This window comes from Haematobia irritans, chromosome 3, assembly GCF_050003625.1.
Source record: "Haematobia irritans isolate KBUSLIRL chromosome 3, ASM5000362v1, whole genome shotgun sequence".
Taxonomy (NCBI): Eukaryota; Metazoa; Arthropoda; class Insecta; order Diptera; family Muscidae; genus Haematobia; species Haematobia irritans.
Genome location: NC_134399.1, coordinates 197,908,064 through 197,920,845, shown reverse-complemented (window position 1 = coordinate 197,920,845; position 12,782 = coordinate 197,908,064). Strand labels below are relative to the sequence as shown.

Sequence of the window (12,782 nt, the reverse complement as noted above, 5' to 3'; positions counted from 1 at the left end):
CAATTGAGAAATACTGGGCTGTTGTCAAGCGGAACCTAAAGAAGACCAAAAAAACTGCTAAGGCAAACTGGCTTTCTGCGGCGAAGAAGGTGGACAAGGTGGCTGTACTAAATCTGATGGCAGGTGTCAAGCGTGAGGCCCGGCAATTCGGATTTGGAAAAGCGAAAGCCTAACTGAATATTTTTCCTGAATTTTATACTAATTGAACTTGAAAAAGAAATTTAATTTGATTTTTTAAATAAACGATTTCACCGATTTACACGCGTTTTCCTTTGACCAAATTTTCACCGTATCACCCTTTAGGGCACTCGCAAGCCAAATTTGGGGGTCCGTTTATATGGGGGCTATACGTAAAAGTGGACCGATATGGCCCATTTGCAATACCATCCGACCTACATCAATAACAACAACTTGTGCCAAGTTTCAAGTCGATAGCTTGTTTCGTTCGGAAGTTAGCGTGATTTCAACAGACGGACGGACGGACGGACGGACATGCTCAGATCGACTCAGAATTTCACCACGACCCAGAATATATATATTCTATATGGGGTCTTAGAGCAATATTTCGATGTGTTACAAACGGAATGACAAAGTTAATATACCCCCATCCTATGGTGGAGGGTATAAAAAATCTACACTATTTTGTAGATCCACATTTTTGATACCATATCATATGCTTTGTTCCCATACACATATACTCGATCTAGACAAAGTTTGTTAGACTCTATAGAAAATTTCTTATGGCTAATGCCCTGGGGTGGAATACAATGGTAGTAAAAACAAGTATATACGGCAGTAAGTTCGGCCAGTCGGAATCTTAAATACCCACTACCATGAATCAAATATACTAATTTCCTTACATACGAAGATCTCAGTGATTGAACGGCAGATGCGAAGATTTCAGTGATACAATTTTATTGGAGTCTCGATTGTTTATCACTTAGAAACGGCAAAAAAAAATAATGAGTAATAATTTCTATAGATTCAAAGAAAAAATTTCCTTAATAGATATTCTATTGAAATCTTAATTCAGTTGGTAAAAGAAATTGATTAAATTGTCTTTGCAAAGTAGATAAGGCAAACAAGCCTAGTAGCAAAATTAACAACAAATAACTAAATTTGTAATAAATCAATTTTTTTTTTTTGTTTCTCTTGGTATTTTATCCATTATCCAAAATTATTCCTACCCTAACCACCATACATTTGGTATTAATTAATGTACGATAAGGACGATTAAACGACATTGTTAATGTGTACGAATATTCAAAGTATTTATTATTAAAAATATTAATGATCATACGTTTTATGACAATTAAATTCAATCGTTATGAGCGATAAACCTTAATTTTTATTACCATCATTTGTTCAGCTTCAGTGAATTTTGACACCATACTTGATTGCTACATGCATGAGGATGGCGAATGTATTTGGGGTATTTGTGGTGGTGGTAGTGGTGGTGCCTCTTGGTTGTTGGTGGTGTTTTTATACTCATTCCACATTTCCTTCCGTTTTATTTCGTTTGATGAAATCTGCAGCTGCAACCCAATATTGATTGTGATGATTGTATGCTACTGTGGCCTACACAGGGTTTTATAATAAAAAAAAAAGAAATTGTTTTTTTTTCGCAGTTGTTTGTGTGCTATACGTTAACAATATAAATTATTTTCTCAAATGGTTGTAATAAAAATTCAAGCAAATTTATTTTGTCCGAATACATGAAACCAGAGACGTAGAATAAATTCTTGCAACAAGAATTAAATTTATGTGTGAAGTTACAGACTGATATAAAATGTTATCCATTTTCAATTTTATTTTTCAGAGCCGTTACAATAGAAAAAATTCTTATCCAATGAAATTTCCAACAATCTGGTAATGTTGTTTTTTCGACAGCTGAAGTAAGCTCAGTCGTATCCTTGGGACTCGGTAAGAATCGATTCCCTGGATTTTATGTCCTCGTCAAGGTTATCTAAGTGGTTTGACCTTAATGTGAAACGCCATTCGGAACCAGCTATAAAAAAAAACAAGTATATACGGCCGTAAGTTCGGCCAGGCCGAATCTTATGTACTCTCCACCATGGATTTCGTAGAAACTTTTACGAAAGACTGTCATCCACAATCGAATAACTTGGGTTGTGGTATCTTAAAACTTCTTAACATCATTTTCTAAATTGTGACTTAGGCCATACATGGTAGAGAGCCAGAATTGAAATATGGGGGCTATATACAATTATGAACTTGATATGGACCAATTTTTGTGTGATCGATTTATCTGAGGGCTATATATAACTATAGACCGATATGGACCTAGTTAGACATGGTTGTTCACGGCCATATACTACACAATGTACCAAATTTCAACTGACTCGGATGAAATTTGCTCTTCCAAGAGACTCCAAAACCAAATCTCGGGATCGGTTTATATGGGGACTATATATGATTATGGACCGATATGGACCACTTTTGGCATGGCTGTTAAATATCATATACTACCACCACGTACCAAATTTCAACCAGATCGGATGAATCTTGCTTCTCCAAAAGGGATCGGTTTATATGGGGGCTCTATATAATTATAGACCGATATGGACCAACCAAACATCACGTATCAAATTTCAACGGAATCGGATGAATTTTGCTCTTCCAAGGGGCTTCGGAGGTCAAATCTATCTATGGATCGGTTTATATGGGGCTATATTTAATTATGGACCGATTTCGACCAATTTTTATATGGGTGCTTAAGGCCATATATTAACACCACCTACCAAATTTGAACTGAATCAGATGAATTTTGGTCTTCCAAGAGGCTCCGGAGGTCAAATCTGGTGATCGGTTTATATGGCGGCTATATATAATTATGGACCGATGTGGACCAATTTTTGCATGGTCTTTCGAGACCATATACTTACACCATGTACCAAATTTCAGTCGGATTGGATGAAATTTGCTTCTCTTAGGAGCCACCGTGGTGCAATGGTTAGCATGCCCGCCTTGCATACACAAGGTCGTGGGTTCGATTCCTGCTTCGACCGAACACCAAAAAGTTTTTCAGCGGTGGATTATCCCACCTCAGTAATGCTGGTGACATTTCTGAGGGTTTCAAAGCTTCTCTAAGTGGTTTCACTGCAATGAGGTCCCTTGTCATTGAGCTTAATATGGAATCGGGCAGCACTCAGTGATGAGAGAGAAGTTCACCAATGTGGTATCACAATGGACTGAATAGTTTAAGTGAGCCTGATACATCGGGCTGCCACCTAACCTAACCTAACCTAACCTAGAGGCTCCGCAAGCCAAATCGGGGGATCGGTTTATATGGGGGCTATATATAATTATGGACCGATGTGGGCCAATTTTAGCATGGTTGTTAGAGACCATATACTAACACCATGTACCAAATTTCAGCCGGATCGAATTAAATTTGCTTCTCCTAGAGACTCCGCAAGCCAAATCGGGAGATCGGTTTATATGGGGGCTATATATAATTATTGACCGATGTGGACCAATTTTTGCATAGTTGTTAGAGACTATATACTCACACCATGTAGGAAATTTAAGACGGATCGGATAAAATTTGCTTTTCTTAGAGGATCCGCAAGCCAAATTTGGGGGTCCGTTTATATGGGGGCTATACGTAAAATTGGACCGATATGGCCCATTTGCAATACCATCCGACCTACATCAATAACAACTACCTGTGCCAAGTTTCAAGTCGATACTTTGTTTCGTTCGGAAATTAGCGCGATTTCAACAGACGGACGGACGGACATGCTTAGATCGACTCAGAATTTCACCACGACCCAGAATAGAGGGTCTTAGAGCAATATTTCGATGTGTTACAAACGGAACAACAAAGTTAATATACCCCCCATCCTATGGTGGAGGGTATAAAAAACTAAAAAACGGAATGGGGCTGCCTTCAGTGATGGTTTGGTTAGTTATAGTGTCAGCCCGGTAGTTTAGGTTCACTTAGACTGATCAGTGTCTTGTGGTGAATTTCTTTTCGGTGATCGGTCGAAACTTGGATTGGAACCATAACCCTTTGGATGCAACCATTGCACCAAACTGATAAGAAATAAACTGTGGTATCACAGTGGACTAAATTGTCTAAGTGAGTCTGAGATAACGGGCTGCCACTGTGCCTAACCTAACCTAGTTGCTCGGAAGCTGGTATCTTGAGCGAACTGTGGGATATCAAATGTTGGTTAACCTTCCGATTTCGTTTCCATTTAACCGAAAGGTTAAGAGAAATTCTGATCGTAGATTATCGAAATCTGCTGAATACATTGGTGATATTTAGGTGATCTGAAGAATGCGAATTCTTCGGAAAGTTTCAAAGTATATCAGTGGAGCAACTGTAAAGTTGACGAATGGAAATGTAAACCAAGAATACAGTGGTTTGGGAGTTTTGGATCTAAAGAACTCAGTTGGGAAACTGTAGATGCGACCAATTCAGTGATAGGACCGTAGGCTCAAAAAACTTAGAATCCACATAAATACTCCTCACAAATCACAGTGGTGCAACTACCCAGAAAAAAAAAGCGTCGCCAAAAATGTAATGAAAATGTTCTTTTTAGATCCGGAAGTGTTGCAAAATTGACGCAGAAGCGATGAATTTAACCTGGGCTTGTCATAGGACAGAAGTCCTCCATTTCAATAGCCATTGCACTGAATTTGCATCACTTCTTTAGGTGTGATCCGAATTCAATGTTTTGGATGTAAATTAAAATATTCTGTGATACTTTGTCAAATAAATAATTTTTATATTTTTTATAATTTTTAGTGGATTCAAACTCTTGTCTGAAACTTTTGACCTCAAATATTTTCAAAAATTCACAATTTTTTTCAGATTGGATTTAGCATTTTTTCAACAAAATTTAAATGATTTGTACCATTTTATAAATTCTTACTCTGTTTTTAACCTATTTGAAACAAAAAGAGTTAAAATAACCCATTATGAAAAGAACTTCCTGTTTAGTTAAAATAAATAAAATCATTGGGAGTGCATCCTCTGGAAGTGTTTTTAAAGATGTGCCTTTGGAAGAACTTCCAATTTTTTTTGCTGGGTATAGAACCGAAGTGTTGAGACTGTAAGCTTTAGATCTAAAGAACTCTGTTGTGAAGATGTGTGTGTGTGTAGATCCGAAAAAGTCATTGAGATTTACGGAACTTTAGTCACGTAAATCTCAGTGATCAAATGTCGATCGTCAAAGCTAAGTGGTGCTACTGTAGAACCGAAGAACTCAGTGGTGGAAATATGCACCAAAAAACCTTTTGATTCGAGAATCTTATTGGAGAAACTGCAGATCTGAAGAACTCAATAATGGAACTTTGGAACCAGAGAAACTTGTGAGAATATTGTCGGTCCGCAAATCTCGTTGGTGCAACTATAAAGACGAAGAAGTGTTGGAAATGAAGATTGAAGAATTCAGTGGAAAAACAAAAGAACTCAATGGTGAAACAGTAGATCCCATGAAATCAGTATAGATCCGAAGAACTCAGCGATGGGTATGTAGCCCTGAAGAACTCAGTGGGGAAAATATAGATCAGAAAAACTCAGTAATGCAACAGTAGAGCCAAAGAACATAGTAGTAAAAATGTGGACCAAATAATTTTGTAGGGAAAAGTACTCTGTGAGTACTCTGTGAGGAAACCTAAGGTCCGTAGAAGTCAGTGGTGGAAATATCGTCCGAATTACTTACTTTGGATCATAAGAACTCTGTGTTGGACCACCAGATCGCAAGTACTCTGTGAGGAAACCTAAGTTACGTAGAACTTAGTGGTAGAACCATAGTCCGAATTACTTACTCATTAAACTGTAGATGCGAAAATCTCAATGGAGGAACAGTATATCTGAAAAACCCATTGATGGAACCGTAGATCCGACGAACTCAGTGGAGAAAACGTAGATCCGCAAAACCCCGTCGTTCAACTGTAAAGCTAAAGAATTCAATGGTGGAATTATCTATCAAAGAATATAGTGGGGAAACTTCACCTCCAAAGAAATCATCTAGGAAACTGTAGAAGATCTCAATGTTGTGACTGTAGGCCCAAATAAATCAGTGAGGTTAATGTAGATTCGCAAAATTTAGTGGTGTAAGTGTAGTGCCGAAAAACTCAGTGGAGGATATGTAGACCCTATAATTTAGTGGGGAAACTGTTGTAGTTTGCAAAAACTCAGCGGTGAACTACAGATCCGGAGTACTCATTGATGGAATCCTAAGAACTTAGAGAGGAAAATGTAGATCCGCAAAACTTAGTGGTGTAACTGCAGAGTTGAAGAACTTCACGATAAAAATGTGGACTGAAGAAGTTAGTTACGTTAGATCCATAGAACTCAGTGGGAATGCTACAGATACAAAAAACTTAGGGAAGATTCGTGTCAAAATTTGACGTCTGTAAGTCAATTAGTTTGTGAGATAGAGCGTCTTTTGTGAAGCAACTTTTGTTATTGTGAAAAAATGGAAAAAAACGAATTTCGTGTTTTGATAAAATACTGTTTTCTGAAGGGAAAAAATGCGGTGGAAGCAAAAACTTGACTTCATAATGAGTTTCCGAACTCTGCCCCAGGGAAATCAAAAATAATTGATTGGTATGCAAAATTCAAGCGTGGTGAAATGAGCACGGAGGACGGTGAACGCAGTGGACACCCGAAAGAGATGGTTACCGACGAAAACATCAAAAAAATCCACAAAATGATTTTGAATGACCGTAAAATGAAGTTGATAGAGATAGCAGAAGTCTTAAAGATATTAAAGGAACGTACTGGTCATACCGTTCATCAATATTTGAATATGCGGAAGCTCTGTGCCGCGCGAGCTCACATTTGACCAAAAACAACAACGTGTTGATGATTCTGAGCGGTGTTGCAGCTGTTAACTCGTAATACACCCGAGTTTTTCGGTCGATATGTGACAATGGATTAAACATGGCTCCATCACTACACTCCTGAGTCCAATTGACAGTCGGCTGAGTGGACAGCGACCGGTGAACCGTCTCCGAAGCGTGGAAAGACTCAAAAGTCTGCTGGCAAAGTAATGGCCTCTTTTTTTTGGGATGCGCATGGAATAATTTTTATCGATTATCTTGAGAAGGGAGAAACCATCAACAGTGAGTATTATATGGCGTTATTGGAGCGTTTGAAGGTCGAAATCGCGGCAAAACGGCCCCATATGAAGAAAAAAAAGTGTTGTTCCACCAAGACAACGCACCGTGCCACAAGTCATTGAGAGCGATGGCAAAAATTCATGAATTGGGCTTCGAATTGCCTCCCCACCCAACGTATTCTCCAGATCTGGGCCCCAGCGACTTTTTCTTGTTCTCAGACCTCAAAAGGATGCTCGCAGGGAAAAAAATTAGCTGCAATGATGAGGTGATCGCCGAAACTGAGGCCTATTTTGAGGCAAAACCGAAGGAGTACTACCAAAATGGTATCAAAAAATTGGAAGGTCGCTATAATCGTTGTATCGCTCTTGAAGGGAACTATGTTGAATAATAATAAAAACGAATTTTGGCAAAAAAAAAATGTGTTTTTCTTTGTTAGACCGGGGACTTATCAGTCAACCTGTTATCTCCTTGACTTTCCTTTCAGAGTCTGCCTATTGTTGGAAATCTTCAATAATAAGAGCGACTTGGTTTACTAGTAAATTACTTCTATTTTTCGTCATTGTGTATTTACACCCATTGGGGATTTTATCACTTCACACAGGGCTACGTCACTGTAGCCGACAATATGCTCACAGTTTACCATCAGAACAGAATGGACAAACAGAAGGACATTGGTCACAGATACTTTAACAGACGCAAAACAAAAATCATTTAACAATTGTTGTACCATGGCCTACTATAGACGATACATACAAATATTTATTACTTACATTTTTTTTTACGATTCTTGTATTCAATTTTTATTATTTCCATATCAATCTTGATGGCTGAGATCAAATTTATTGACGTTTTAAATTATTTTTTATGTTTTTTTTTTTTCTTTTTGCTATTTTTAGGCAGCACATCGAATCCCGATGCAAAACGTCTATACGACGATCTCCTCAGTAACTATAATAAATTAGTTCGACCTGTGGTCAATGTAACGGACGCTCTTACGGTACGCATCAAATTGAAATTGTCACAATTGATTGATGTCAATTTGAAAAATCAAATCATGACAACAAATTTATGGGTGGAACAGTCCTGGTATGACTACAAACTACAATGGGAACCCAAGGAATATGGTGGCGTTGAAATGTTACACGTGCCCAGCGATCATATATGGCGACCGGATATTGTTCTCTATAACAAGTAAGTTGTAATTTTAAACATTTTTAACATATTTTTCAAGATAAACATCTTTGTATTATGTATCCTGTATTAAATTGCCAAATAACACACAGGGTTAGTTAGTCATTCGATCTATGTAAAATTAAAGTTTTCCAATTAGTGTTTTGTATGAACACAAGAAGAAGAAGAAGAAATGCCACCCCAAAACCATTTCATGCTGCCTTACTTTTACACACACACACACATTATTAAACCACTCAAACCATCAATTGAGCAAACGACCAACTCTTGTATTCTTACTTTTCTCTTTCATGATTTCCGTTTCCGTTGATATTCTTCAACCAACCGTGCGATTGCTTTGACTATTGGTATGCACATATTAACCCACGTTTGTGTGTGTGTGTCCCGCTCTCTCTCGCACTCGCACTCTCACTCTTACTTCTTACGATTGGATGGTCTCCAACAGTGCTGATGGTAATTTCGAAGTAACTTTGGCCACCAAGGCAACACTCAACTATACGGGACGTGTTGAGTGGCGACCACCTGCTATATACAAAAGTTCATGTGAAATTGATGTCGAATATTTTCCCTTCGATGAACAAACTTGTGTCATGAAATTTGGCAGTTGGACATATGATGGATTCCAGGTGAGTATTAATACCCTTCTCCTTTGCCATTTGCCCCAGTATATATGGATGTAGGAGGTATGGCTGGCGCCCTGTTTAACATTCCCATAACATGATGCACAGTAATTTTCGAAAGGTGATTTACATGTGTCCTTTTACTACCAATAAATTGTGATTTTTGCTTATCGATGCCAAAAAAAATTACGATACGATAGAAAAATGAAAATACAATTTCAAATCACAGCATATGAATTGTAAAATGAAATTGCCATTTTGTGAAGTAAACAAATTTACAGGTTCTTTCCCAGGAGGAAGTCAAAGGGAAGCATAGAATTTTAAGTACACACTACACTGAAAGAGGCTTTATCTTTTCTCAGGAACCAAATTTTAGACAAAAAAAAAAAATTCTTTTGACGCTAAAAGATTGGCACAGAAGCGATGAATTTAATATGGGCTTGTCATAGGACGGATGTCCACCATTTCAACAACCTTTGCACTGAATTTTCATCAGTCCTTAAGGTGTGATCCAAAATCAGTGTTTTGGATGTGAATTAAAAAAGTTTGTGATATTTTGCCAAATAAATAATTTTTATAAACTTCTATACTCGTATACTCGTATATAAAATTCAAAGTATATTCGTTTGTTTGTTATACCCTCCATCATAGGATGGGGGTATATTAACTTTGTCATTCCGACCCCCAGATTTGGCTTGCGGAGCCTCAAACAGAAGCATATTTCATCCGATCCGGCTGAAATTTGGTATATGGTGTTGGTATATGGTCTCTAACAATCATGCAAAAATTGGTCCACATCGGTCCATAATTATATATAGCCCCCATATAAACCGATCCCCAGATTTGGCTTGCGGAGCCTCAAAGAGAAGCAAATTTCATCCGATCCGGCTGAAATTTGGTACATGATGTTGGTATATGGTCTCCAACAACCACGCAAAAATTGGTCCACATCGGTCCATATTTATATATAGACCCCATATGAACCGATCTCTAGATTTGGCTTGCGAAGCCTCAAAGAGAAGCAAATTTCATCCGATCCGCCTGAAATTTGGTACATGATATTGGTATATGGTCTCTAACAACCATGCAAGAATTGGTCCACATCGGTTCATAATTATATATAGCACCCATATAAACCGATACCCAGATTTGGCTTGCGAAGTCTCCAAGAGAAGCAAATTTCATCCAATCCGGTTGTAATTTGGAACATGGTGTTAATATATGATCCCCGTGGTGCAATGGTTAGCATGCCCGCCTTGCATACACAAGGTCGCGGGTTCGATTCCTGCTTCGACCGAACACCAAACAATTTTTCAGCGGTGGATTATCCCAACTCAGTAATGCTGGTGACATTTCTGAGGGTTTCAAAGCTTCTCTAAGTGGTTTCACTCCAATGTGGAACGCCGTTCGGACTCGGCTATAAAAAGGAGGTCCCTTGTCATTGAGCTTAACATGGAATCGGGCAGCACTCAGTGATAAGAGAGAAGTTCACCAATGTGGTATCACAATGGACTGAATAGTCTAAGTGAGCCTGATACATCGGGCTGCCACCTAACCTAACCTAACCTAACCTAGTATATGATCTTTAACAACCGTGCCAAAATTGGTCCATATCGGTCCATAATTATATATAGCCCCCATATAAAACGTTCTCCAGATTTGACCTCCGGAGCCTCTTGGAGGAGCAAAATTCATTCGATCCGGTTCACATTAGGAACGTGGTGTTAGTATATGGTCGCTAACAACCATACCAAAATTGGTCCAATCACACAAAAATTGGTCCATATCGGTTCATAATCATGGTTGCTAGAGCCAAAAATAATCTACCAAAATTTTATTTCTGTAGAAAATTTTGTCAAAATTTTATTTCTATAGAAAATTTTGTCAAAATTGTATTTCTAGAGAAAATTTTGTTAAAATTTTATTCGGTTCATAATAAAATTTTCATCATTGTCGAAATTTTATTTCTATAGAAAATTTTGTCAAAATTTTATTTCTATAGAAAATTTTATTCAAATTTTATTCGATTCATAATCATGGTTGCCACTCGAGCCAAAAATAATCTACCAAGATTTTATTTCTATAGAAAATTTTGTCAAAAGTTTATTTCTATAGAAAATTTTGTTAAAATTTTATTTCTGTAGAAATTTTTGTCAAAATTTTCTTTCTATAGAAAATTTTGTCGAAATTTTTATTTCTATAGAAAATTTTTTTAAAATTTTATTTCTGTAGAAATTTTTGTCAAAATTTTCTTTCTATAGAAAATTTTGTCAAAATTTTTATTTCTATTGAAAATGTTGTGAAAATTTTATGTCTACTTTGTCAAACTGAATTATATACGTATTGGATCGATCTTTTTTGATTTAATATATATACCACGTATGGACTTACATACAATTTAGAAGATGGTGTTAGGAGGTTTTAAGATACCTTGCCATCGGCAAGCGTTACCGCAACTTAAGTAATTCGATTGTGGATGACAGTGTTTAGAAGAAGTTTCTACGCAATCCATGATGGAGGGTACATAAGCTTCGGCCTGGCCGAACTTACGGCCGTATATACTTGTTTTTTTGTTAGTATGTTCCGGGGTAGGCTCGTAAACGGCTGAACCGATTTACTTGAAACTTTCAGAGATCGTAGGGGGCGCTCATGTGGTCAAAAGAGGATACCTCATTTTTTGACACCGGGTCGCGGAGGGGGACCTCCCCTTTGTCGGATTTTTTGAAAATTGGACCAAAGTTGACCGATTTGCTTTAAATTTTCATTGAAGGTTGGGGTTGGCATCTAGACAAAGATCCGCTACTTTATATTTCGATATTTGGTGGCGGAGGGGGACCTCCCATTTGTTCGACTTTTTTTTTTAAGTACAGTGAAAAAACTAAAATTCTCTAAATTATCTGAGATTTACAGAGAAAATGGGGTGAGGTTATGAAATTAATATGGGGTACCTGATGGGTTCATATGTGGACGGGGAGGGGGACCTTCCCCTCGCCCTACTTTTTTAAACTTGGAACAAAATTATCCGATTTCAGGTTGGAGTTGGCATCTAGACAAAGATCCGGTACATTATTCTTCGATATTTGGTCGCGGAGGGGGACCCCCATCCCATCCGCTTCTCTTAAGTACATACAGAGAGACAATTAAACTTTACCAAGTTACTTGAAATGTACAGAGAACTGGGGAGAGGCGGAAGAGGGGCCGCCCCTTGCCCTGCTTTTTGAAATTTGGGCTTAGATTTGCTTAACATTTTCTGGGACGTTTACAAAAGATACGCTACATCACTTTTCGATATTTGGTCGGAGAGGAGGACTTCCTCTAAAACTGAAAAAAAAAATTCTTAAGTTTTTTTGAAAATTACAAAGGCAGTAGGGGAAGGTTATGAACGAGGAGGCAACCTCCCTTGCCACTTGAAGGAAAGTTTCAAGAATTTTCAGGGAAGGTTAAGAGTGCTGTTCACTTCGGTGTTTGTCGATATTGTATCGGGGAAAGTGACGTCTCTTTAAAACAATAGAGCAAAATTTAAACTTCTCCGATCTATTTAAAATTTACAACGACCGTGGGAGGAGATGATTAAATTAATAGATGATTTTTAAATTAGTAAAGGGTGATTCTTTTGAGGTTAGGATTTTCATGCATTAGTATTTGACAGATCACGTGGGATTTCAGACATGGTGTCAAAGAGAAAGATGCTCAGTATGCTTTGACATTTCATCATGAATAGACTTACGATCTGCCACAACGTCGAATTTTCAGTGAATGGGCCCTAGAAAAGTTGGCAGAAAATCCGCTTTTTTATCGACAAATTTTGTTCAGCGATGAGGCTCATTTCTGGTTGAATGGCTACGTAAATAAGCAAAATTGCCGCATTTG

The 12,782-nt window shown here is 37.7% G+C and overlaps 1 protein-coding gene across 1 annotated transcript in view; it reads left to right on the top strand.

Annotated features, from left to right (window-relative positions):
- Positions 1-1,414: 1,414 nt before the first annotated feature.
- Positions 1,415-12,782, top strand: part of nAChRalpha3 (nicotinic Acetylcholine Receptor alpha3) — a 72,716-nt gene continuing 61,348 nt past the window's right edge. Inside the window, exons 1-3 of the mRNA XM_075301989.1 lie at positions 1,415-1,469; positions 7,998-8,292; positions 8,738-8,918. Of these exons, the coding sequence (XP_075158104.1) occupies positions 1,415-1,469; positions 7,998-8,292; positions 8,738-8,918 (531 nt within the window). The remainder of the gene's footprint in view (positions 1,470-7,997; positions 8,293-8,737; positions 8,919-12,782) is intronic.